General features: G+C 47.1%; 1 protein-coding gene across 2 annotated transcripts in view; it reads right to left on the minus strand.

The window, feature by feature from the left end:
* Nucleotides 1–2,210: 2,210 nt before the first annotated feature.
* LOC128693899 (cysteine sulfinic acid decarboxylase) overlaps nucleotides 2,211–26,372 on the minus strand; it is a 39,828-nt gene continuing 15,666 nt past the window's right edge. Inside the window, exons 1-6 of one of the 2 annotated variants that reach the window (XM_070081162.1) lie at nucleotides 16,446–16,535; nucleotides 11,442–11,776; nucleotides 9,332–9,516; nucleotides 3,445–3,551; nucleotides 2,839–2,954; nucleotides 2,211–2,489 (exon numbers count right to left, since the gene is read on the minus strand). In XM_070081162.1, coding sequence (XP_069937263.1) covers nucleotides 2,226–2,489; nucleotides 2,839–2,954; nucleotides 3,445–3,551; nucleotides 9,332–9,516; nucleotides 11,442–11,759 — 990 coding nt within the window. In that variant the 5' untranslated portion in view covers nucleotides 11,760–11,776; nucleotides 16,446–16,535 and the 3' untranslated portion in view covers nucleotides 2,211–2,225. Of the gene's footprint in view, nucleotides 2,490–2,838; nucleotides 2,955–3,444; nucleotides 3,552–9,331; nucleotides 9,517–11,441; nucleotides 11,777–16,445; nucleotides 16,536–26,372 lie in introns of those variants that run through there. The other variant, XM_070081161.1, reaches the window with a different exon arrangement.

The following is a 26,372-nucleotide window of genomic DNA, read 5'->3' on the forward strand; positions in this document are numbered from 1 at the left end:
GTTGCTGCTACGGTACTGTGTTGTGGTATGTTGCAGCTACGGTACTGTGTTGTGGTATGTTGCTGCTACGGTACTGTGTTGTGGTATGTTGCTGCTACGGTACTGTGTTGTGGTATGTTGCAGCTACGGTACTGTGTTGTGGTATGTTGCAGCTACGGTACTGTGTTGTGGTATGTTGCAGCTACGGTACAGTGTTGTGGTATGTTGCTGCTACGGTACTGTGTTGTGGTATGTTGCTGCTACGGTACTGTGTTGTGGTATGTTGCTGCTACGGTACTGTGTTGTGGTATGTTGCAGCTACGGTACTGTGTTGTGGTATGTTGCTGCTACGGTACTGTGTTGTGGTATGTTGCTGCTACGGTACTGTGTTGTGGTATGTTGCAGCTACGGTACTGTGTTGTGGTATGTTGCAGCTACGGTACTGTGTTGTGGTATGTTGCAGCTACGGTACTGTGTTGTGGTATGTTGCAGCTACGGTACTGTGTTGTGGTATGTTGCAGCTACGGTACTGTGTTGTGGTATGTTGCAGCTACGGTACTGTGTTGTGGTATGTTGCAGCTACGGTACTGTGTTGTGGTATGTTGCAGCTACGGTACTGTGTTGTGGTATGTTGCAGCTACGGTACTGTGTTGTGGTATGTTGCAGCTACGGTACTGTGTTGTGGTATGTTGCTGCTACGGTACTGTGTTGTGGTATGTTGCTGCTACGGTACTGTGTTGTGGTATGTTGCAGCTACGGTACTGTGTTGTGGTATGTTGCAGCTACGGTACTGTGTTGTGGTATGTTGCAGCTACGGTACTGTGTTGTGGTATGTTGCTGCTACGGTACTGTGTTGTGGTATGTTGCTGCTACGGTACTGTGTTGTGGTATGTTGCAGCTACGGTACTGTGTTGTGGTATGTTGCTGCTACGGTACTGTGTTGTGGTATGTTGCTGCTACGGTACTGTGTTGTGGTATGTTGCAGCTACGGTACTGTGTTGTGGTATGTTGCTGCTACGGTACTGTGTTGTGGTATGTTGCTGCTACGGTACTGTGTTGTGGTATGTTGCAGCTACGGTACTGTGTTGTGGTATGTTGCAGCTACGGTACTGTGTTGTGGTATGTTGCAGCTACGGTACAGTGTTGTTGTATGTTGCTGCTACGGTACTGTGTTGTGGTATGTTGCTGCTACGGTACTGTGTTGTGGTATGTTGCTGCTACGGTACTGTGTTGTGGTATGTTGCAGCTACGGTACTGTGTTGTGGTATGTTGCTGCTACGGTACTGTGTTGTGGTATGTTGCTGCTACGGTACTGTGTTGTGGTATGTTGCAGCTACGGTACTGTGTTGTGGTATGTTGCAGCTACGGTACTGTGTTGTGGTATGTTGCAGCTACGGTACTGTGTTGTGGTATGTTGCAGCTACGGTACTGTGTTGTGGTATGTTGCTGCTACGGTACTGTGTTGTGGTATGTTGCAGCTACGGTACTGTGTTGTGGTATGTTGCAGCTACGGTACTGTGTTGTGGTATGTTGCAGCTACGGTACTGTGTTGTGGTATGTTGCAGCTACGGTACTGTGTTGTGGTATGTTGCAGCTACGGTACTGTGTTGTGGTATGTTGCAGCTACGGTACTGTGTTGTGGTATGTTGCAGCTACGGTACTGTGTTGTGGTATGTTGCAGCTACGGTACTGTGTTGTGGTATGTTGCAGCTACGGTACTGTGTTGTGGTATGTTGCAGCTACGGTACAGTTTTGTGGTATGTTGCTGCTACGGTAGTGTTGTGGTATGTTGCAGCTACGGTACTATGTTGTGGTATGTTGCAGCTACGGTACTGTGTTGTGGTATGTTTCAGCTACGGTACTGTGTTGCGGTATGTTGCAGCTACGGTACTGTGTTGTATGTTGCTGGCACGGTACTGTCTTGTGGTATGTTGTTGGCACGGTACTGTCTTGTGGTATGCTGCTGGCACGGTACTGTCTTGTGGTATGTTGCTGTCACGGTACTATGTTATGGAGGGTTGCAGCTACGGTACTGTGTTATGGAGTGTTGCAGCTACGGTGCTGTGTTGTGGTATATTGCTGGCACGGTACTGTGTTATGGAGTGTTGCAGCTACGGTACGGTGTTGTGGTATGCTGCTGGCACGGTACTGTGTTGTGGTATGCTGCTGGCACGGTACTGTGTTACGGAGTGTTGCAACTACGATATTGTGGCACATCGCAGCTAAGATATTGTAACTTGCATACATCACGTACTAACATCAACATTGAGCCAGAGGTCCTCCTGAGCACACACGTCAGCCAGCTGGTGGAAAGGATCGTAGGCTCCCAGGACGGTGGTACCAGCTGTAGCGTTGACGAAGAATGGCTCACAACCCCTGGCTCTGGCCCGAGCCACAGCCTCCACCAGTGCTTCTGGCTTCATCCTGCCCTCACTGTCTGAAGCAACACTCACTACGTTGTCCATCCCAAGTCCCAGCCATGACGCACTCTTGCTCACTGAATAGTGACCCTGGAGAGAAATATGCGTTCATTTTATTTGTTTTATAATTATGTTATAATATAATAATGAGCACTGCAGTAGGCCTGGCCCCAAAATTTTTCAATTCCTGCTTAACCAGGAAGTTTTGCGAGGTGCTCAGAGCATTTACTTCAGTCATCTTCCTTTCAAAAAGGAGAGCATAGATGCTGGCGAAAGGCTTTTGATCCAGGGAATCAGAGCTATCCCTCCTCTTCCTCGGACCAAACTTGATTACCTCCCATTCCCTGAGCGCTGTAGTCGCTACGGATTTAGCGCTCGCCCGTGAATTTAATAATAATGTATGATAAATGCGACATGCATGAGAAAGGACAACTCGCACCTGGTCTGAAGAGAAAGCCACGAGAGGCTTGAGACCAAACACTCCAGTCCTCTTAACGTCTGGATACTTCTTGTAGCGAGCCATAACCATGGCGTACATGTTACTCATGCTCCCACCTGCAAGTACCAGCACCTCAACACTTACTGTCAACACAACACAGCACAGTCTTAACAACACTTCTAAGACAACACAGTCATAATAACAATTACTTCCGACACAACACAGTCCTGATAACACCTCTGACACAACACGGTGCTAACAACACAGCACTTGAGAGTAATTGATCTATCATCATTTAATAATTATATCAGTATAAAATATGTTCTGACTACCTAACACTAAGGAGTGACAAGTTCAGGTACTGAGACAAATGGCACAACGCCAACAAGTGGTGAAAAAATAATAGTTGCAGACAGCAATTTCATTAAGACGTTATGATAGTAGACAAGCTTCTGACAGGAGCCTATCCACAAGCCAACGCTGTCCACAGGCGAAAGGTCTCAATACAGTTTCTGCGACTCTCTCTCTTTTTCACCAAATTTAGCTACTATTACAGCTATAATTATGATTTTTTTTTTACGATTGGGGGAGAGAGAGCTAACTTACCAGGAGCAAAGATTCCATCCCCGTTGGAATAGCCAAAAATGTTGGTCAGCTGAGAGATAACATAGTCTTCCACCAGTATAAACACAGGAGCCACCTCATACGTATACCTGGGGAGTAAACACAGTCAAAGTTGTAATATAACTAGCTCGTATTAACATTACTAGATCGTATTAACATTACTAGCTAGTGCTAACATTACGAGCTCTTGTGAAGAAGTGGACCTTGCTCCTGTCAAGACGTGACTAGTGTGTTCTCCGTTCTTAGCTACCTGAGATTGTGATGATGGCTTTCCTTGACTATGATCAGCTATATCTTCAGCTTAAGGCAGATTTAACGGAAGAAATAAGAGAAATTCAACGACTGAAGGGTATGTGCGAGGATTATTCCCGGAACAACGTCGTCGATGATCGGACCAACGATTGGATGCTAGTTGGAAGCGAAGGGACGAAGCTGAAGAAGGTCCAAGAGACTGCTGTGAAAACTAGAAACTCTTTTTTCCTCGTTATCAGGCGAATGTGAATCGACTATCCAAGACCTTTCAATGAAGATAATTCTAACAAGGATCACTGTTAACGACACAGCGAAGCCAGCCAGTGAAAACATCCCAGCGAAGACCAACTCTACAAAGACCGTCGAGAACTTCATGAACATCGCCAGTCAAGGTAAGAACATTGTTTTAGTTGGGGACAGTCAGGTTAAGTTTATGGATAGGGCGTTTTGTCTTTGAGATAGGAAGAGGAAGCAGAGGGTGTGTTTTCCTGAGGCCAGAATGGAGGATATTGTTAGTCGTCTGGACTACATCAAGAGAGGTAATGGGAGCAATCCTATTATCTGTCTCAATGCTGGAGGCAACGATGTTGGTAGACGTAGGAGTGATGACCTGATTAGCAGGTACAGGTCAGTAATAGACATAATTAGGAAGAAGGGAGATCAGCCTGCGGTATGTGGCATTTTACCATGGAGTGGAGTTGGAAATGAATGGTTGTCCAGGGTAACTGGTGTTAATTATTAGCTGGACAAACACTATTGAAAATGCAGTGACATTCATATACATGTTACCTGGAGGTTACCTGGAGGTTATTCCGGGGATCAACGCCCCCGCAGCCCGGTCCATGACCAGGCCTCCCGATGGATCAGGGCCTGATCAACTAGGCTGTTACTGCTGGCCGCACGCAGTCCAACGTACGAGCCACAGCCCGGCTGATCCGGCACTGACTTTAGGTATCTGTCCAGCTCTCTCTTGAAGGCAGCCAGGGGTTTATTGGCAATTCCCCTAATGCTTGATGGGAGGCTGTTGAACAGTTTTGGGCCCCGGACACTTATGGTGCTTTCCCTTAGTGTACCAATGGCGCCCCTACTTTTTATTGGGGGCATTTTGCATTGCCTGCCCAGTCTTTTACTTTCGTAGGGAGTGATTTCTGTGTGCAGATTTGGGGACCATTCCTTCCAAGATTTTCCAAGTGTAAATTATGATATATCATGTGGGACATCAATGGCAGAAATGACATATATGTCAGGGTTGGAGTTCTCAGCCCCTGGCTGTGAACCTCATCCTCCATCCCTCCACATCCTCCTTCCACCGCAATGGCAAGTTCCAGTGCGGTGGAGGGAGCCGTTAGGGTTTTAAACTAGAAACAGTGGTATGGGTTTTTGTGGGAAGTCAGTGAACTATGATACAATAGAAATGGGCAAGATGAATTCTCTGTGCAGTGATATTAGTTTCTGGGAAACCACCTATAGGCAGAATGAGGTAGAGTTACTGATAAATATTGGAAAGCCAATGACACTAGGTAATAAGGACAGTAATAAGGATAGTGAAGGAGAAGGAATGAGAAGAGAGGATTTCTAAACATATACAAATAGTCACAGCACTAGAAATAAGATGGAAGAGTTGAGATTAGTTGCAAGTGCGTGTAACATTGACGTATTTGCCATAACTGAGACGTGGTGTGATATGAAAAACAGAGGGGCGGGGTGGCGACATATCAGGGAATACTTATACTGCTGCATAAGTGTACGTAATTTATTAAAACTGAAAACACAAACTGAGTCTGTCTGGGTAGAATTTTCGGAAAGGCGAGAAAAATTAATTGTAGGCGTGATTTACCGTCCCTCTAGCTTGAATAAGGACGAAGGGAGACTACTGTAGGAGGAAATTGTTCAGGCCACAAGGCACGATAACTTAGTAATTATAGGAGATTAATTTAAGTCAACTAGATTGGAATTCATTGAATGCTACCGTGTACCACATGAAACTGAAAGAAATCCTGCATCTGAAGCTACTAACTGTTAAAGATTATTACAATAAAGTTACATATTATACTTGATTGAAATCAGGGAGCGTTTTAGTGGACACTGGCAGTATATCACAAGTAATTTAAAATTATTTACTTTTACTTAAAATCAATGATGAATTATTTTTTTCGTAATATACAACATTATATATATATATATATATATATATATATATATATATATATATATATATATATATATATATATATATATATATTAGATAAGATCACACAAAACAGGTGATTTCAGAATATGCAAAACAACCACTCTGAAAGAATAGAGAAATTCCAAGCGCTTTCGTGACTACTCACATTATCAAGGAACTATGAAAGTAAAGCATCCAAGGAAGCTATATAAGGGGTCTGGCCAACACCTCACTACCGTTGTGGGATCTGATAGTGAGGTGCTGGCCAGACCCCTTATATAGCTTCCTTGGATGCTTTACTTTCATAGTTCCTTGATAATGTGAGTAGTCACGCAAGCGCTTGGAATTTCTCTATTCTTTCAGAGTGGTTGTTTTGCATATATATATATATATATATATATATATATATATATATATATATATATATATATATATATATATATATATATATATATATATACATATATATATATATATAAAGTATATAATATTTGACAAGTCGACCGCCTCCCACCGAGGCAGGGTGATCCAAACAGAAAGAAAATCCCCAAAAAGAAAATACTTTCATCATTCAACACTTTCACCACACTCACACATAATCACTGTTTTTGCAGAGGTGCTCAGAACACAACAGTTTAGAAGCATATACGTATAAAGATACACAACATATCCCTCCAAACTGCCAATATCCCGAACTCCTCCTTTAAAGTGCAGGCATTGTACTTCCCATTTCCAGGACTAAAGTTCGGCTATATAAAAATAACCGGTTTCCCTGAATCCCTTCACTGAAATATTACCCTGCTCACACTCCAACAGATCGTCAGGTCCCAAATACCATTCGTCTCCATTCACTCCTAACACGCTCATGCACGCTTGCTGGAAGTCCAAGTCCCTCGCCCACAAAACCTCCTTTACCCCCCCTCCCTCCAACCTTTCCGAGGATGACCCCTACCCCGCCTTTCTTCCCTTACAGATTCATAGGCTCTCCATGTCATTCTACTTTGAGCCATTCTCTCTAAATGACCAAACCACCTCAACAACCCCTCTTCAGCTCCTCTAATACTTTTATTAACTCCACACCTTCTCCTAATTTCCACACTCCGAATTTTCTGCATAATATTCACACCACACATTGCCCTTAGACAGGACATTTCCACTGCCTCCAACAGTCTCCTTGCTGCAGCATTCACAACCCAAGCTTCACACCCATGTAAGAGTGTTGGTACCACTATACTTTCATACATTCCTTTCTTTGCCTCCACAGATAGCGTTTTTTGTCTCCACATATACCTCAACCCACCACTCACCTTTTTTTCCTTCATCAATTCTATGATTAACCTCATCCTTCATAAATTCATCTGCTGACATGTCAGCTCCCAAATATCTGAAAACATTCACTTCTTCCATACTCCTCCTCTCCAATTTGATATTCAATTTTTCTTTATCTAAATAATTTGATACCCTCATCACCTTACTCTTTTCTATGTTCACTTTCAACTTTCTACCTTTACACACTCCCAAACTCGTTCACTAACCTCTGCAATTTTTCTTTAGAATATCCCAAAAGCACAGTATCATCAGAAAAAAGTAACTGTTAATTCCCATTTTGTATTTGATTCCCCATAATTTAATCCCACCCCTCTCCCGAACTCCCTAGCATTTACTTCTTTTATAACCCCATCTATAAATATATTAAACAACCATGGTGACATTACACATCCCTGTCTAAGACCTACTTTTACCGGGAAGTAGTCTCCCTCTCTTCTACACACCCTAACTTGAGCCTCACTATCCTCATAAAAACACTTTACAGCATTTAGTAACTTACCACCTATTCCATATACTTGCAACATCTGCCACATTGCTCCCCTATCCACTCTATCATATGCCTTTTCTAACTTCATAAATGCAATGACTGTTCACATATATGCTTCAATGTAAACACTTGATCTACACATCCCCTACCCACTCTGAAACATCCTTGCTCATCCGCAATCCTACATTCTGTCTTACCTCTAATTCTTTCAGTAATAACCCTACTGTACACTTTTCCTGGTATACTCAGTAAACTTATTCCTCTATAATTTTTACAATCTCTTTTGTCCCCCTTCCCTTTATATGAAGAAACTATACATGCTCCCTGCCAATCCCTAAGTACCTTCCCCTCTTTCATACATTTATTAAACAAAAATACCAACCACTATATCCCCCCTGCTTTTAACATTTCTGTCATGATCCCATCAGTTCCAGCTGCTTTACCCCCATTTCATTTTACGTAATGCCTCACGTACCTCCACCACACTTACATTCTGCTCTTCTTCACTCCTAAAAGATGGTATACCTCCCTGACCAGTGCATGAAATTACCGCCTCATTTTCATCGACATTCAAAATTTCCTCAAAATATTCCCGCCATTTACCCAATACCTCTATTTCTCCATCTACTAACTCCCCTACTCTGTTTTTAGCTGACAAATCCATTCGTTTCCTAGGCTTTCTTAACTTGTTTAACTCACTCATTTTTTTTTTTTCATTAAAATTTCTTGACAGTGTCATTCCCACTATCATCTGCTCTCCTTTTGCACTCTCTCACCACTCTCTTCACCTTTCTTTTACTCTCCATATACTCTACTCCTCTTATAACACTTATGCTTTGTAAAAACCTCTCATAAGCTACCTTTTTCTCTTTTATCACACCCTTTACTTCATCATTCCATCAATCGCTCCTCTTTCCTCCTGCACCCGCCCTTCTATAACCACAAACTTTTGCCCCACATTCTAATACGGCATTTTTAAAGCTATTCCAACCATCTTCAACCCTCCCACTACATGTATATACGTACATTGGAGACTGAAACTTGAGACAACGTTTTAGTCTGACTTAGACCATTAATATCTCACAGAAGCGCAAGGGAATGGAGCCAGAATATATAGGTGAGGTGGGCAGGGACGGTAGTAGTGTAACCAGAGAGTTAAAAGTATTAAACCGGTAGTAGTAATGACAGAAGTAGTGGTGGAAGTGCTAGTAGTAGCAGAAAAAGTGCCTTCTTAATGCAGCTTCTATCATTGTTGCACTTTTTTTTCTACTGCTACCACTTACATGACTTTTTTTTTCTATTAATATTACTACCACTTCCACCACTATTACCGCCGCTACTACTACCACTTCAATACTTATCCCTCTCGTTACACCAATCCCGTCCCCACCCCTCTTATGTATATCCTGGTTCCCTTCCCTTTGTGCCTCTGTGAGACTAGTTAATGCTCTAAATAGCACCAAAATATTGTGCTAAGGTTCAGTCTATGTACGGGTTACAGTGTATTGTTCCAGTCACGGGTTGATGCTGCTGGCTTTTTTTTGACTCTCGGAAAAGTTTTAGTACATGAGACAAGTTTATTTTATTGGATATAATTAAGAAATGAGGTATTTTTACGAATTTTGACTTACTGGTTGGTGTTAAGTGCCTCTGTGACCCAAGCCCCGGCCAGGGCCACCTCATCGATGCCACCATAGAGCTGATTGTAGAAGTATGGGTGTTGTGTCTTGACACTGTAGTGCACTACCTGCTGCAGGACTTCCTCCACCTCCTCCAGGGAACATCCGCTCCTCTCCACCCCAACCAGCAGCACTTCCTGACACACACGTTAACAAGCTAGGTATATCCAAACACACAAGTGCAATACACACTTGTCGGTGAAACAGGCAAACATGGAGAAGCTATGACAGAAGGTAAAATACTGCATATCTCAGCTAACAACTGAAGTCCACTTCGGCTATTTATACAATGTGATATAATGAATGCATAAGAATTCGTACAACATATTACAATGGAGGAATATTATATAGCAAACTGGTGTCCCACTGACTGTGTGGCGAGCAAGTTGCCTCAGCACCACCTGACATCAGAGGATGTTGTCACTTACACTTCATACTGAGTCCATCAGTGTAATGTACTCAGTGTTGCCACACAAGTTTTACACTACATCTGATGCTAACTCGGGTACAAGGAAACATTTATAAGGGGTTATATTCCTGCAAAATGCAAAATAATATTTTAATGATTAGAGACAAATCTGGATATAATCAGAGTATCGTAGTGTCAATGTGTATAAACAGGAGTGGTACAGGATATGAACAGTGTTGCCAGAAAACGTGCTGTCACAGTACACTGGTAATTTACCACAAATCAGGTACAAAACATGTTTCTCCTTGGTTAGTTACCTAAATATACAGGTGATATTATACCAAGTTTGTGAAGAGTAACAGACTGAGGAAGGTGGAGACATAACATGTTTATTACTGGTTAGTTATCATGAAGATTTACTGAAACACATGAAGTGCTCTTGATCCAGTGAACTGGACTTACTCTCCCCTTCCTCGTACCAGATTTGAACACGTCTGATTCCTCAGTATACACAGTAGACCCCCGGTTTTTATAATTAATCCGTTCCAGAAGGTTGACCTAAATCCGAAATGGCCGAAAACCGAATATTTCCCATAAGAAATAATGTAAATCCAATCAATCCGTTTCGGACACCCAAAAATATTAACAAAAAATACATCGTATAGAAAACAACTATAGTTATACATACAGAAAAAATTATAAATAAATATAAATGACTAATTTTTATGATAAATGAACTTTACTTACCTTTATTGTGAGTAGTATTTATTTGTAGTTCCAGAGGGACTACATCCCAGGTGTATATCTACCGACTACATACACTGCAGCCTACAGCCATATTATTACCATCAACATACCATGTTCACTGAGTTTAATCGTTTCTATCAACTACCTTTAGATGCCATCATAAACAAAGGGAAAAAGTAATAATTCATGCCGAGAATTGTAAACAAAAGCCTTATGTACTATTAGGGGTGGTTACTGGGCCAAGGCAGATTCATACGTTTTCTCTGAAGCTGGACCAGAGAAAACGTAATGTTTACCTTCCAACCGACCCTCCCCCCTTGCATTTTTATGTGGTAATGTAATGTGTTTCTTATAGTATAATTTTGAAGAAATATCATAGATGGATTAATGAATGTCTATATTAACCTAAAATAAGACATTTAATGTGCCCAAAAGTGATTATCATTACTATGGCGTTAAGACTAGAGGGACACTGAGTGAATGAGTAACAGAGGCATGTTTGTGTGTTATGTAATGTGTTTCTTACATATAAGACATTCAATGTAATATAAGACATTTAATGTGCCCAAGAGTGAGTCACAAACGTACGAGTGACCCAGGTGGACGCGTCTGGTAGGGGCAAATTTCGCCGAGAAAAGTGCTCGAAATCCGAATTGTATGGTTTCCGCACCGGCCGAAAACCGGGGGTCCACTGAATATGAATCTTATGAGTTTAGTGCTTCTATCTTAATTATTTTTTTTATATATAGATACACAGTCAAACTGAAATAGGTATATAGATAGAAAGAAAAAAGGGGAGAGGGAGAGAGAGAGAGAGAGAGAGAGAGAGAGAGAGAGAGAGAGAGAGAGAGAGAGAGAGAGACAGGAGAGGAAGTAAACCAGGGTTGTCATAACAAAACGCCTCACCTTCAACTCTTTTGGATGTTTGAAATTAACCACTTTTTCTGATGTGCTCATCCCAGTGACTAGCTTGGTTTTCAACACGAGGTCCAGCACTAACTTTAACATAGCTTCTCCTTCATCAAAACTGCTTTCTGTCTTAGTGCAGTTCTGTAGAGAGCTGTATCCATTTTGAACTTCATTCAAAGAGCTGTGTCCATTCTGAACTTCATCATTCATAGAGCTGTGTCCATTTTGAACAATGTTGGTGAGTGAGGTGTGGAGTCCTCCGTTCATAAGACACTCAGGTAACTTAGTGTAAGTGCTGGGGGCTGAGGCGGCCATCACGGAGTGTCTGGGACCTGCAACAGTTAATTTAAGAGCTATATTATACACCTCATACCTATCCTCTGGGTGGAAATCGAAACATCACAGAGGCTTGTGAGGGAAAAGTTCATTAGATAGGAGTGGAAGTATGACTGAGTGGCTTTACTATCAATATGCTCCATAACCTGTATCAATATAGAATTAGAATTATTATTAGTCTGCCCGAAATGCCTAGTCATGCTAGGCATAATAGTGGCCCTCTTTAAAATTAGTATATTATAATATACACACACATTGTAACCAATATTTCATAATATGTAAACCTACATTGTAATCTTTACAGAGAAATAAACATTTGTATTTGTGATAGTTTGTTGGGCAGTATGCTTGTTCTGTAAGATGTTTACCTGGAGAGAGTTCCGGGGGTCAACGCCCCCGCGGCCCGGTCTGTGACCAGGCCTCCGGTGTGTGCATCGTTACCAAACTAATCACGTAGTGTTTGTGTTTCCGTTTTCTCCCTGCTGTGGATAATACCACGAGACTATAAACAAATGATGGTACTGAATGACGTAGTGTACAACCTGTATTGCGAGTGATTGCAACGAACATTCTCGACGTTTGTGATCATTAATGCAACATTCCCTAGAGACACTGTCAGTCTTCAGTCAAGTCATTAATATTGGCCTTAATATTAAATGGCTCAATCTCACTTGTAACGCCAAAACTGAACTGCAATCCATGGGCAGACACAAGGTGATTAGGGCTGTCCTATTCGAGGTCTTAATTTGCGGGCTTTACGCCCAAACCAAGTGAGTACCACTATGCATTTCAGATAATAGTGAAGTGCTGGATATATGCTCCTTTGGGGCAAATTGTATATCTAATTCACTTGTTACTATACAGCCTCTATGGACGCTGAAACAGCATCCAGAAGGGATTTCCAGGGAGCGGCTGCTGGAAGTCGTGCTGTTAAAAGTAACTATTGTCTTATGTTTCATGCAAGAAGTGTACTTATCTAACCAGTTCTCCACAAATTGTAAAAAAAAAATTATCATCGAATCGGGGGGGGGGGGTCATTGGGTTAATCCTGGGATGGGGGGGCATGGACCTGCTCCGCATGAGTCAGTAGGCCTGTTGCAGTGTTCCTTCTTTCTTTTGTTCTTATGAAATGTGTGGGCCATCGAATGTGTCCACCGAGTGTGAATGTGTCCACTAAGCATGAATGTGTCCACTAAGCATGAATGTGTCCACTGAGTATGAATGTGTCCACTGAGAGTGAATGTGTCAACCGAGTGTGAATTGAAAGTAAATGTGTCGAATAAGCGTGAATGTGTCCACAGAGTGAATGTGTCCACAGAGTGAATGTGTCCACAGAGTGAATGTGTCCACAGAGTGAATGTGTCCACTGAGAGTGAATGTGTCCACTGAGAGTGAATGTGTCCACTGAGAGTGAATGTGTCCACTGAGAGTGAATGTGTCCACTGAGAGTGAATGTGTCCACTGAGAGTGAATGTATCCACTGAGAGTGAATGTGTCCACTGAGAGTGAATGCATCCACTGAGAGTGAATCTATCCACTGAGAGTGAATGTGTCCACTGAGAGTGAATGTATCCACTGAGAGTGAATGTATCCACTGAGAGTGAATGTGTCCACTGAGAGTGAATGTATCCACTGAGAGTGAATGTATCCACTGAGAGTGAATGTGTCCACTGAGAGTGAATGTATCCACTGAGAGTGAATGTATCCACTGAGAGTGAATGTGTCCACTGAGAGTGAATGCATCCACTGAGAGTGAATGTATCCACTGAGAGTGAATGTGTCCACTGAGAGTGAATGTGTCCACTGAGAGTGAATGTATCCACTGAGAGTGAATGTGTCCACTGAGAGTGAATGTGTCCACTGAGAGTGAATGCATCCACTGAGAGTGAATGTGTCCATGAAAGCAGAAGACAGAGTGAAAGTGGTGTGTGTCAACATGCAGAGACTTCTGGTGTAGAGGTCTCTAGAGACTCTAGCCTGAGTCTGCTGGTTTCTACGCCAGAGCCTCTACGTGACAGTCTTTGTGTATTCATTTCATTATACTGGAGTGGCCATTCTTGTCCCTAATGAACAAGAACACCAGTAAACTTGACCGGGTTGGTTAAGGACAGGGTACAAAAAAAAAAAAAAACGTAATGAATTACATTAGTTGCCAGCTCAATATTTAATCAATCAGTGAGATTTTGATCCAGTTGCAATATCTCATTTAAATTGTTTAACTACTGCTAGTTTAGGGTAGGCAAGGGATTCAGAACAGCTTAGATCCTAGACCAGACTAAGATTTTCGAGTACCGTATTTTCCGGCATATAAGACGCACTAGTGTTGGCGGAATGTGGCGCGATGTTTCCAAGTAGCTGTAATGTAAAGTTAGTAAACAACTGTTCAAGCCTAACACAAATCCCACCCTTAAGCACGTAAGGCGCAGGGTGAATTTCCAAGACCTTTTGAGGGAAATAAAGCTCGGCTTATATGCAGGAATATGTGATGTTTGCAAGAACCATTCTCCTCTGTATGAGGCCTGTTTGGAAGACGACTTCTGAGGGCCAAGCTACCCAAGGGTAGCTATCAGTGAACTCTTAGCTAGGGACAACCTCCACTCCAACATAACCAGGGGTAGCTATCAGTGAACTAGCTAGGGACAACCTTCACTCCAACAGAGCCAGAGGTAGCTGTCAGTGAACTCTTAGCTATGGACAACCTCAACTCCAACATAGCCAGAGGTAGCTATCAGTGAACTCTTAGCTAGGGACAACCTCAACTCCAACATAGCCAGAGGTAGCTATCAGTGAACTCTTAGCTAAGGACAACCTCAACTCCAACATAGCCAGAGGTAGCTATCAGTGAACTCTTAGCTAGGGACAACCTCCACTCCAACATAACCAGGGGTAGCAATCAGTGAACTAGCTAGGGACAACCTCAACTCCAACATAGCCAGAGGTAGCTATCAGTGAACTCTTAGCTAGGGACAACCTCCACTCCAACAGAGCCAGAGGTAGCTATCAGTGAACTCTTAGCTAGGGACAACCTCCACTCCAACATAGCCAGAGGTAGCTATCAGTGAACTCTTAGCTAGGGACAACCTCCACTCCAACAGAGCAAGAGGTAGCTATCAGTGAACTCTTAGCTAGGGACAACGTCGCTAGGGACAACCTCCACTCCAACATAGCCAGAGGTAGCTATCAGTGAACTCTTAGCTAGGGACAACCTCCACTCCAACAGAGCCAGAGCTAGCTATCAGTGAACTCTTAGCTAGGGACAACCTCACTAGGGACAACCTCCACTCCAACATAGCCAGAGGTAGCTATCAGTGAACTCTTAGCTAGGGACAACCTCCACTCCAACATAGCCAGAGGTAGCTATCAGTGAACTCTTAGCTAGGGACAACCTCCACTCCAACATAGCCAGAGGTAGCTATCAGTGAACTCTTAGCTAGGGACAACCTCAACTCCAACATAGCCAGAGGTAGCTATCAGTGAACTCTTAGCTAGGGACAACCTCCACTCCAACATAGCCAGAGGTAGCTATCAGTGAACTCTTAGCTAGGGACAACCTCCACTCCAACATAGCCAGAGGTAGCTATCAGTGAACTCTTAGCTAGGGACAACCTCCACTCCAACATAGCCAGAGGTAGCTATCAGTGAACTCTTAGCTAGGGACAACCTCCACTCCAACATAGCCAGAGGTAGCTATCAGTGAACTCTTAGCTAGGGACAACCTCCACTCCAACATAGCCAGAGGTAGCTATCAGTGAACTCTTAGCTAGGGACAACCTCCACTCCAACATAGCCAGAGGTAGCTATCAGTGAACTCTTAGCTAGGGACAACCTCCACTCCAACAGAGCCAGAGGTAGCTATCAGTGAACTCTTAGCTAGGGACAACCTCCACTCCAACAGAGCCAGAGGTAGCTATCAGTGAACTCTTAGCTAGGGACAACCTCCACTCCAACAGAGCCAGAGGTAGCTATCAGTGAACTCTTAGCTAGGGACAACCTCAACTCCAACACAGCCAGAGGTAGCTATCAGTGAACTCTTAGCTAGGGACAACCGCCACTCCAACATAGCCAGGGGTAGCTATCAGTGAATTCTTAGCTAGGGACAACCTCCACTCCAACATAGGTATGTTACATTAAGTGTACTGAGAGGTGTGACCCTGGTAGTCCTTCATCTTATTTAATACTAGACAAGGGCAACGTACATCTTTCCTTAAAAAGAACCCACTGGTGGTAAAAGTTTGAAGCCGAACAGTAATGGTATTATTTATAGCATGGAAACAAATAATTCCCAAAACTTTCGTAAATGTTAGCAACTTATCATATCTGTACCTATATTGTTTACGATTTTTGGGAATCGTCCTTAATATTTGATGCATCAACTACTATAAATTCCACACTGCTCAAGAGTAGCATTCTCAAGCTATTTTATGAAAATGTGCAACACTGACAATAAAATTATCAAATTAACACATCCAAATTCCAATAACAGTTTAAAGTTTCTCCTACACAGTATACACCAGTGTAATAAATCTAAAGACATAGTCAACAGTATTAAGTTATGACACAGTAGCCTAGTTACAGTCCACCTGTGTTGAGAACTTCAAGTCAGAGGAAATGTTCTCAAGTTATACAGGAAAATGTTGAAGAAAACAACAGACTCAGATAACTCACCAGGAAGATAATTACCGAAGACAGGTGACCACAAGTGTGGCTATATCTCAGTGTCTATGTAAATACAGTAAGGTAATCACTTGCATCCTCCTCTGCCCAGAGCTGGAGCTTAACTAACATAACTAGGGTAAGGTGTGTGGCGGGAATGAAGGCAGTAACATAGCGCTGGTAACTACTATAATAACCTTGTCACTAACTTATGCTTATTGATTACTCAAGGTGGGCTGCCTGGCTGTCTTGTTGCTGACGCTCCCTGTGGAGTGTGTGGGCCAGCAGTGTGTGGAGTGTGTGGGCCAGCAGTGTGTGGAGTGTGTGGGCCAGCAGTGTGTGGAGTGTGTGGGCCAGCAGTGTGTGGAGTGTGTGGGCCAGCAGTGTGTGGAGTGTGTGGGCCAGCAGTGTGTGGAGTGTGTGGGCCAGCAGTGTGTGGAGTGTGTGGGCCAGCAGTGTGTGGAGTGTGTGGGCCAGCAGTGTGTGGAGTGTGTGGGCCAGCAGTGTGTGGAGTGTGTGGGCCAGCAGTGTGTGGAGTGTGTGGGTCAGCAGTGTGTGGAGTGTGTGGGTCAGCAGTGTGTGGAGTGTGTGGGTCAGCAGTGTGTGGAGTGTGTGGGTCAGCAGTGTGTGGAGTGTGTGGGCCAGCAGTGTGTGGAGTGTGTGGGCCAGCAGTGTGTGGAGTGCGTGGGTCAGCAGTGTGTGGAGTGTGTGGGTCAGCAGTGTGTGGAGTGTGTGGGCCAGCAGTGTATGGAGTGTGTGGGTCAGCAGTGTGTGGAGTGTGTGGGTCAGCAGTGTGTGGAGTGCGTGGGCCAGCAGTGTGTGGAGTGTGTGGGTCAGCACTTTTTGGAGTGTGTGGGTCAGCAGTGTGTGGAGTGCGTGGGCCAGCAGTGTGTGGAGTGCGTGGGCCGGCAGTGTGTGGAGTGTGTGGGCCAGCAGTGTGTGGAGTGTGTGGGTCAGCAGTGTGTGGAGTGTGTGGGCTAGCAGTGTGTGGAATGTGTGGGTCAGCAGTGTGTGGAGTGTGTGGGCCAGCAGTGTGTGGAGTGTGTGGGTCAGCAGTGTGTGGAGTGTGTGGGTCAGCAGTGTGTGGAGTGTGTGGGCCAGCAGTGTGTGGAGTGTGTGGGTCAGCAGTGTGTGGAGTGTGTGGGTCAGCAGTGTGTGGTGTGTGTGGGCCAGCAGTGTGTGGAGTGTGTGGGCCAGCAGTGTGTGGAGTGTGTGGGCCAGCAGTGTGTGGAGTGCGTGGGCCAGCAGTGTGTGGAGTGCGTGGGCCAGCAGTGTGTGGAGTGTTTGGGCCAGCAGTGTGTGTGGAGTGCTTGGGCCAGCAGTGTGTGGAGTGCTTGAGCCAGCAGTGTGTGGAGTGTGTGGGCCAGCAGTGTGTGGAGTGTGTGGGCCAGCAGTGTGTGGAGTGTGTGGGCCAGCAGTGTGTGGAGTGTGTGGGCCAGCAGTGTGTGGAGTGTGTGGGCCAGCAGTGTGTGGAGTGTTAGGTAAGACACATATGCAACAGTTAGGTATCTATTTCGAAACGTTTCGCCTACACAGTAGGCTTCTTCAGTCGAGTACAGAAAAGTTGATAGAAGCGGAAGAGACTTGAAGACGATGTAATCAGTCCATCACCCTTAAAGTTTTGAGGTGGTCAGTCCCTCAGTCTGGAGAAGAGCATTGTTCCAAAGTTTGAAACAATATGGAGGGACTGACCACCTCAAAACTTTAAGGGTGATGGACTGATTACATCGTCTTCAAGTCTCTTCCGCTTCTATCAACTTTTCTGTACTCGACTGAAGAAGCCTACTGTGTAGGCGAAACGTTTCGAAATAAAGATACCTAACTGTTGCATATGTGTCTTACCTAACAATCTGTCGGTATTTTATACCATTTTAATGTTCAGTGTGTGGAGTGTGTGGGCCAGCAGTGTGTGGAGTGTGTGGGCCAGCAGTGTGTGGAGTGTGTGGGCCAGCAGTGTGTGGAGTGTGTGGGTCAACAGTATGTGGAGTGTGTGCGCCAGCAGTGTGTGGTGTGTGTGGGTCAGCAGTGTGTGGAGTGTTTGGGCCAGCAGTGTGTGGAGTGTGTGGGCCAGCAGTGTGTGGAGTGTGTGGGCCAGCAGTGTGTGGAGTGTGTGGGCCAGCAGTGTGTGGAGTGTGTGGGCCAGCAGTGTGTGGAGTGTGTGGGCCAGCAGTGTGTGGAGTGTTTGGGCCAGCAGTGTGTGAAGTGTGTGGGCCAGCAGTGTGTAGAGTGTGTGGGCCAGCAGTGTGTGGAGTGTTTGGGCCAGCAGTGTGTGGAGTGTGTGGGTCAGCAGTGTGTGTGGAGTGTGTGGGCCAGCAGTGTGTGGAGTGTGTGGGCCAGCAGTGTGTGGAGTGTGTGGGCCAGCAGTGTGTGGAGGGTGTGGCCCAGCAGTGTGTGGAGTGTGTGGGCCAGCAGTGTGGAGTGTGTGGGCCAGCAGTGTGTGGAGTGCGTGGGCCAGCAGTGTGTGGAGTGCGTGGGCCAGCAGTGTGTGGAGTACGTGGGCCAGCAGTGTGTGGAGTGTGTGGGCCAGCAGTGTGTGGAGTGCGTGGGCCAGCAGTGTGTGGAGTGCGTAAGCCAGCAGTGTGTGGAGTGCGTGGGCCAGCAGTGTGTGGAGTGTGTGGGCCAGCAGTCTGTGGAGTGTGTGGGCCAGCAGTGTGTGGAGTGTGTGGGCCAGCAGTGTGTGGAGTACGTGGGCCAGCAGTGTGTGGAGTACGTGGGCCAGCAGTGTGTGGAGTACGTGGGCCAGCAGTGTGTGGAGTACGTGGGCCAGCAGTGTGTGGAGTGTGTGGGCCAGCAGTGTGTGGAGTGTGTGGGCCAGCAATGTGTGGAGTGTGTGGGCCAGCAGTGTGTGGAGTGCGTGGGCCAGCAGTGTGTGGAGTGAGTGGGCCAGCAGTGTGTGGAGGGAGTGCGTGGGCCAGCAGTGTGTGGAGGGAGTGCGTGGGCCAGCAGTGTGTGGAGGGAGTGCGTGGGCCAGCAGTGTGTGGGGGGAGTGCGTGAGCCAGCAGTGTGTGGAGGGAGTGCGTGGGTCAGCAGTGTGTGGGGGAGGGCGTGGGCCAGCAGTGTGTGGAGGGAGTGCGTTGGCCAGCAGTGTGTGGGGGAGTGCGTGGGCCAGCAGTGTGTGGAGTGTGTAGGCCAGCAGTGTGTGTGGAGTGCTTGGGCCAGCAGTGTATGGAGTGCGTGGGCCAGCAGTGTGTGGAGTGGGCCAGCAGTGTGTGGAGTGCGTGGGCCAGCAGTGTGTGGAGTGTGTGGGCCAGCAATGTGTGGAGTGTGTGGGCCAGCAGTGTGTGGAGTGCGTGGGCCAGCAGTGTGTGGAGTGAGTGGGCCAGCAGTGTGTGGAGGGAGTGCGTGGGCCAGCAGTGTGTGGAGGGAGTGCGTGGGCCAGCAGTGTGTGGAGGGAGTGCGTGGGCCAGCAGTGTGTGGGGGGAGTGCGTGAGCCAGCAGTGTGTGGAGGGAGTGCGTGGGTCAGCAGTGTGTGGGGGAGGGCGTGGGCCAGCAGTGTGTGGAGGGAGTGCGGAGGCCAGAAGTGTGTGGGGGAGTGCGTGGGCCAGCAGTGTGTGGGGTGTGTAGGCCAGCAGTGTGTGTGGAGTGCTTGGGCCAGCAGTGTATGGAGTGCGTGGGCCAGCAGTGTGTGGAGTGGGCCAGCAGTGTGTGGAGTGCGTGGGCCAGCAGTGTGTGGAGTGTGTGGGCCAGCAGTGTGTGGAGTGCGTGGGCCAGCAGTGTGTGGAGTGCGTGGGCCTGCAGTGTGTGGGCCAGCAGTGTGTGGAGTGCGTGGGCCAGCAGTGTGTGTGGAGTGCTTGGGCCAGCAGTGTGTGGAGTGGGCCAGCAGTGGGTGGAGTGCGTGGGCCAGCAGTGTGTGGAGTGTGTGGGCCAGCAGTGTGTGGAGTGCGTGGGCCAGCAGTGTGTGGAGTGAGTGGGCCAGCAGTGTGTGGAGGGAGTGCGTGGGCCAGCAGTGTGTGGAGGGAGTGCGTGGGCCAGCAGTGTGTGGAGGGAGTGCGTGGGCCAGCAGTGTGTGGGGGGAGTGCGTGATCCAGCAGTGTGTGGAGGGAGTGCGTGGGTCAGCAGTGTGTGGGGGGAGGGCGTGGGCCAGCAGTGTGTGGATTGCGTTGGCCAGCAGTGTGTGGGGGAGTGCGTGGGCCAGCAGTGTGTGGAGTGTGTGGGCCAGCAGTGTGTGGAGTGTTTGGGCCAGCAGTGTGTGTAGTGCGTGGGCCAGCAGTGTGTGGAGTGCGTGGGCCAGCAGTGTGTGTGGAGTGCGTGGGCCAACAGTGTGTGGAGTGCGTGGGCCAGCAGTGTGTGGAGTGCGTCGGCCAGCAGTGTGTGGAGTGGGCCAGCAGTGTGTGGAGTGTGTGGGCCAGCAGTGTGTGGAGTGCGTGGGCCAGCAGTGTGTGGAGTGAGTGGGCCAGCAGTGTGTGGAGTGCGTGGGCCAGAAGTGTGTGGAGTGCGTGGGCCAGAAGTGTGTGGAGTGCGTGGGCCAGCAGTGTGTGGAGTGCGTGGGCCAGCAGTGTGTGGAGTGCGTGGGCCAGCAGTGTGTGGAGTGCGTGGGCCAGCAGTGTGTGGAGTGCGTGGGCCAGCAGCGTGTGGAGTGCATGGGCCAGCAGTGTGTGGAGTGCGTGGGCCAGCAGTGTGTGGAGGGAGTGCGTGGGCCAGCAGTGTGTGGAGGGAGTGTGTGGGCTAGCAGTGTGTAGAGGTATTGCGTGGGCCACAGTGTGGGGGAGTGCGTGGGCCAGCAGTGTGTGGGGGGGAGTGCGTGGGCCAGCAGTGTGTGGAGGGAGAGCGTGGGCCAGCAGTGTAGGGGAGTACGTGGGCCAGCAGTGTGTGGGGGGGAGTGCGTGGGCCAGCAGTGTGTGGGGGGGAGTGCGTGGGCCAGCAGTGTGTAGAGGAAGTGCGTCGGCCAGCAGTGTGTGGGGGAGTGCGTAGGCCAGCAGTGGGGGGGGGAGTGCATGGGCCAGCAGTGTGTGGAGGGAGTGCGTGGGCCAGCAGTGTGTGGAGGGAGTGCGTGGGCCAGCAGTGTGTGGAGTGCGTGGGCCAGCAGTGTGTGGAGGGAGTGCGTGGGTCAGCAGTGTGTGGGGGGAGTGCGTGGGCCAGCAGTATGTGGAGGGAGTGCGTTGGCCAGCAGTGTGTGGGGGAGTGCGTGGGCCAGCAGTTTGTGGAGGGAGTGGGTGGGCCAGCAGTGTGTGGCTGGAGTGCGTGGGCCAGCAGTGTGTGGGAGTAGTGCATGGGTCAGCAGTGTGTGGGAGTAGTGCGTAGGCCAGCAGTGTGTGGGGGAGTGCGTGGGCCAGCAGTGGGTGGAGGTAGTGCGTAGGCCAGCAGTGTGTGGGGGAGTGCTTGGGCCAGCAGTGTGTGTGGGGGCGTGCATGGGCCAGCAGTGCGTGTGGGGGGAGTGCGTGGGCCAGAAGTGTGTGGAGGTAGTGCGTGGGCCAGAAGTGTGTGGAGGTAGTGCGTGGGCCAGCAGTGTGTGGAGGTAGTGCGTGGGCCAGCAGTGTGTGGAGGTAGTGCGTGGGCCAGCAGTGTGTGGAAGTAGTGCGTGCGCCAGCAGTGTGTGGAAGTAGTGCGTGGGCCAGCAGTGTGTGGAAGTAGTGCGTGGGCCAGCAGTGTGTGGAAGTAGTGCGTGGGCCAGCAGTGTGTGTGGGGGGAGTGCTTGGGCCAGCAGTGTGTGGAGGTAGTGCGTGGGCCAGCAGTGTGTGGGGGAGTGCGTGGGCCAGCAGTGTGTGGAGGTGGTGCGTGGGCCAGCAGTGTTTGGGGGGAGTGCTTGGGCCAGCAGTTTGTGTGGGGGAGTGCAAGGGCCAGCAGTGTGTGGAGGTAGTGCGTGGGCCAGAAGTGTGTGGAGGTAGTGCGTGGGCCAGAAGTGTGTGGAGGTAGTGCGTGGGCCAGAAGTGTGTGGAGGTAGTGCGTGGGCCAGCAGTGTGTGGAGGTAGTGCGTGGGCCAGCATTGTGTGGAGGTAGTGCGTAGGCCAGCAGTGTGTGGAGGTAGAGCGTGGGCCAGCAGTATGTGGAGGTAGTGCGTGGGCCAGCAGTGTGGGGGGGAGTGCTTGGGCCAGCAGTGTGTAGAAGTAGTGCTTGGGCCAGCAGTGTGTGGAGGTGGTGCGTGGGCCAGCAGTGTGTGGGGGGAGTGCGTGGGCCAGCAGTGTGTGGGGTGATTGTGTGGGCCAGCAGCGTGTGGGGGGAGTGCATGGGCCAGCAGTGTGTGGGGGGAGTGCATGGGCCAGCAGTGTGTGGGGGGGAGTGCATGGGCCAGCAGTGTGTGGGGGGGAGTGCATGGGCCAGCAGTGTGTGGGGGGAGTGCATGGGGCAGCAGTGTGTGGGGGAGTGCGTGGGCCAGCAGTGTGTGGGGGGAGTGCGTGGGCCAGCAGTGTGTGGGGGGGAGTGTATGGGCCAGCAGTGTGTGGGGGAGAGCGTGTGCCAGCATAAGCCTTATAGGTAAGGCTTGGGAGGGAGTAACTTCCAGGACTTTGAACTCTACTTGGAGAAAACTGTGGCCAGATTGTGTCCAAGAGAGGGATTTTGAAGGGATTGAGACTCACCGCGACCCTGACCCTGCCGACCCTGTGGACTCTATTGTGTCTTTGGGGAAGTCCCTGGGGTTGGAGGCGAGTGGTGAGGATGTGGAAGAGTTGGTGGAGGACCACAGGGAAGAGCTTACCACTGAAGAGCTGCAAGAGCTTCAACTTAAACAGCAACAGACTGCAGCTGAGGAACTTGCATCAGAGGAGGAGGAGGGAGTGAAGGAGCTGCCTTCTTCAGAGATTAAAGAGGTGTGTGCAATGTGGACCAGGGTGCAAGCTTTTGTAGAGAACCACCACCCTGACAAAGCTGAAACAAGCCATATCTGCAACATGTTTAGTGACAAAACCCTGCCCCACTTCAGGGAAATCTTAGAGACGCCAGAAACAGAGCACTCTGGACAGTTTCTTTGTGAGACAGGGGTCCAGTGACTCTCAAGCTGGTTTTACTGGCATTAAAAGACAGAAAAGGGAAGTAACCCCAAAGAAAGCATTGCTACCCATCTTCATGGAGAGGGATTCCCCTTCCAAACACTGACTCCTCCCTCTTTCCTCCTCCTTAGCTTCCAGAAGCCACCATTAGCGTTCAATAAAGGTATGTAATACATAATTGTAAAAAAAAAATTTTTTTTTTTTTTTGTGAATATTTTTGTTGGGAACGAATTAATTTTATTTTCATTAATTCTTATGGGAAATATTAATTCGGTTATCTGCCATTTCGGTTATCAGCCGACCTTCAGGAACGGATTGCTGCCGAAAACCGGGGGTCCACTATAGTTTAATAAACAGTATCCAATATGGGTTTACAGATAGCAAATATTGTCTTACAAATCTGTTGGTGTTGAATGAGGGAGACAGCAGTGAGGTACGAGAGAGCGGGATGGATGGATTGCATTATCTTGGACTGCAAGAAGGAATTAGATACTGTACCTCACATGATACTAGGATAAACAGGAGGTGCAGGCAGGAATAAACTTGGTGAATGCACTCTAGTGAATTAAGGAATATCTTAACGTAAGGAGACAGTGTAATTGAGACAGTATGTCAGAAATGGGAAATGAAACTAGCTAGTTTTCCATAAGGATCAATATTGGGACCAGTACTGTTTCAAGTACATGCAAATAATATACTAGAAGGGGTTGATTCTGATGTATCCCTGATTGCTCCTGATGCAATACTAATAAGGATAATAAAAACTGTTAAGGATATGGAAAGCCTATAAATATTTCTTGTTCTTTCTAGGCTAGAATACTGCTGTACACTAATGGCCCCCTTCAAGGCGGGCGAAATTGTTGACCTGGAGAGTGTACAAATAACTTTCACGGCACACATAAGTACGATAAAGAACCTATATTACTGGGAACAGTTGAAGGCCCTTGATCTGTATTCCCTGGAGTGCAGGCGAGAGAGATACATGATAATATACACTTGGAAAATCCTAGAGGGATTAGTACCAAACTTGCACACGAGAATCACTCCCTATGAAAGCAAAAGACTCGGCAGGAGATGCAACATTCCCTCAATGAAAAGCAGGGGCGCCACGAGTACATTGAGAGAGAACACAAGTGTCTGGGGCCCAAGACTCTTCAACTGCCTCCCAGCATACATAAGGGGGATTACCAATAGACCCTTGGCTGTCTTCAAAAAGGCACTGGACAGGCACCTAAAGTTAGTACCTTACTAACCGGGCTGTGGTTCGTAAGTCAATTTGCGTGCAGCCAGCAGTAACAGTCTGGTTAATCAGACCCTGATCCACCACGAGACCTGATCTCAGACCGAGCCGCGGGGGCGTTGACCCCCGAAACCCTCTCCAGGTAAAGTTCAGGTAAACACTGCAAGATTGGTCAGAAATGTGGTAACTTGAATTCAGCTCCAGGAAATGGAAGGCTATAAAATTTGGGGAGGCGGTCAGAATAGAGGACACTGAGTGCAGACTCGGGGGCAAAGGATTCTGGCATCACTCAAGAAAAGCGAATTAAGGGTGTACATAGTGTCAAGCATATCTCTAGAGGCTTACATCAATCGATTAACCTTTGCAGCCAAGGCTCACTTGGCAAATCTATGAGTAGCCTTCAAGAATCTCAACAAAAAGTCATTATGAGCCTTTTACAACATATGTGGGGCCATTTTGGACTATGCAGCACCAGCATGAAACTTACACCTGAAAAGGCATGTTGAGAAACCAGAGGAAGTGCTGAGGTATGCAACGAGGCTTGTTCCAGAGCTAAGAGGAATGATCAATGAAGAGGCTAAAGGAGCTGAACCTGATGACATTAGAATACAGAAGGGGGAGACATGATAACATGCAAAATATTCCATGATAATGATAGGGTAGACAGTGATATGACTATTTGCAGTGGTGGACATAGCTAACCAAAAAGTTAGCTTTGCTAATCCGCTAACTGAAAATTAAGCTCCGCTAACGCTAAACCGCTAAACTGCCGAAAAAATTAGCGGAAGCCAATGCTAACCGCTAACTTTTTCACATGAATTCAGATTCAGTTTAGTTTTTTTGGTCTTTAATTTTACTTTTAAAACTTTCAGAACAGACCTGAAGAACTTCCTAATAAGATATAGAATGTCAAGGTCATATGATGACCAAGTGCCAACTAATAATAAAGTTTATGTATCATTAACACGTTGATAAAACAAAAATGATTGTAGATTTTGAGACTTATTTTAATAACTTTCTAACGTGGTTAAGACTGAAAAAAATTGAAAACCCTCACAGTACCACCACAGAAATTGTAAACATAAAAGTTATAATGAGACAAGACTGACCCAAAATAAAGAAAACTCTGACAAAAAAAAAATTAACAAAATTTCACTTTTTAAGTTAATGGAAAGGACAGTGTTGTAAACAGTACTCATCTTTAACACTCGAGTATAAGTACCAGTGTTGTAAAGTAACCAAGGAAAACTACACGAGTACTGTACTTAAATAACTTTTTTAGGTATTTACGTTTTTAAAAAGTACTGAAATTGCTCACTACTTTTACTTAAGTACTGAAGTCTGTTATTACTTTACTTCACTACAATCTGATAACGATACGTTACTCGCTACATCATCAGTAATTTTTGAAAAGTAAACACCGAGAAAAGTTAGTCAAGTAGAGTACTCAGGCAGTTTTACTTGGTCACTTTACAACACTGGTAAAGTTACTGTACTTAAAAACTGTCATAACTTTCAATACCCACCAAAATTAAGAAAATATCACTTGACCTGGGGACAAACTAGTTATCTAGGTGGGTTGTGCGACTCCTGGCCCTCAGCCTGAGCAGCCTCTGCTTCAACCACAGCCGCTGCAGACTCCTCAACAACATTCTCAGGCGGAGCAGCAATGTCTGCCCTGTTCATAACGATAAGTAACAACGCACCCAGGTGATCGCTGACACTGTAAGACTATAACAATTCTGCTCAGATGCTGCTGCTGCTACGTTGACA

Source organism: Cherax quadricarinatus, unplaced genomic scaffold, assembly GCF_038502225.1.
Source record: "Cherax quadricarinatus isolate ZL_2023a unplaced genomic scaffold, ASM3850222v1 Contig1860, whole genome shotgun sequence".
Taxonomy (NCBI): Eukaryota; Metazoa; Arthropoda; class Malacostraca; order Decapoda; family Parastacidae; genus Cherax; species Cherax quadricarinatus.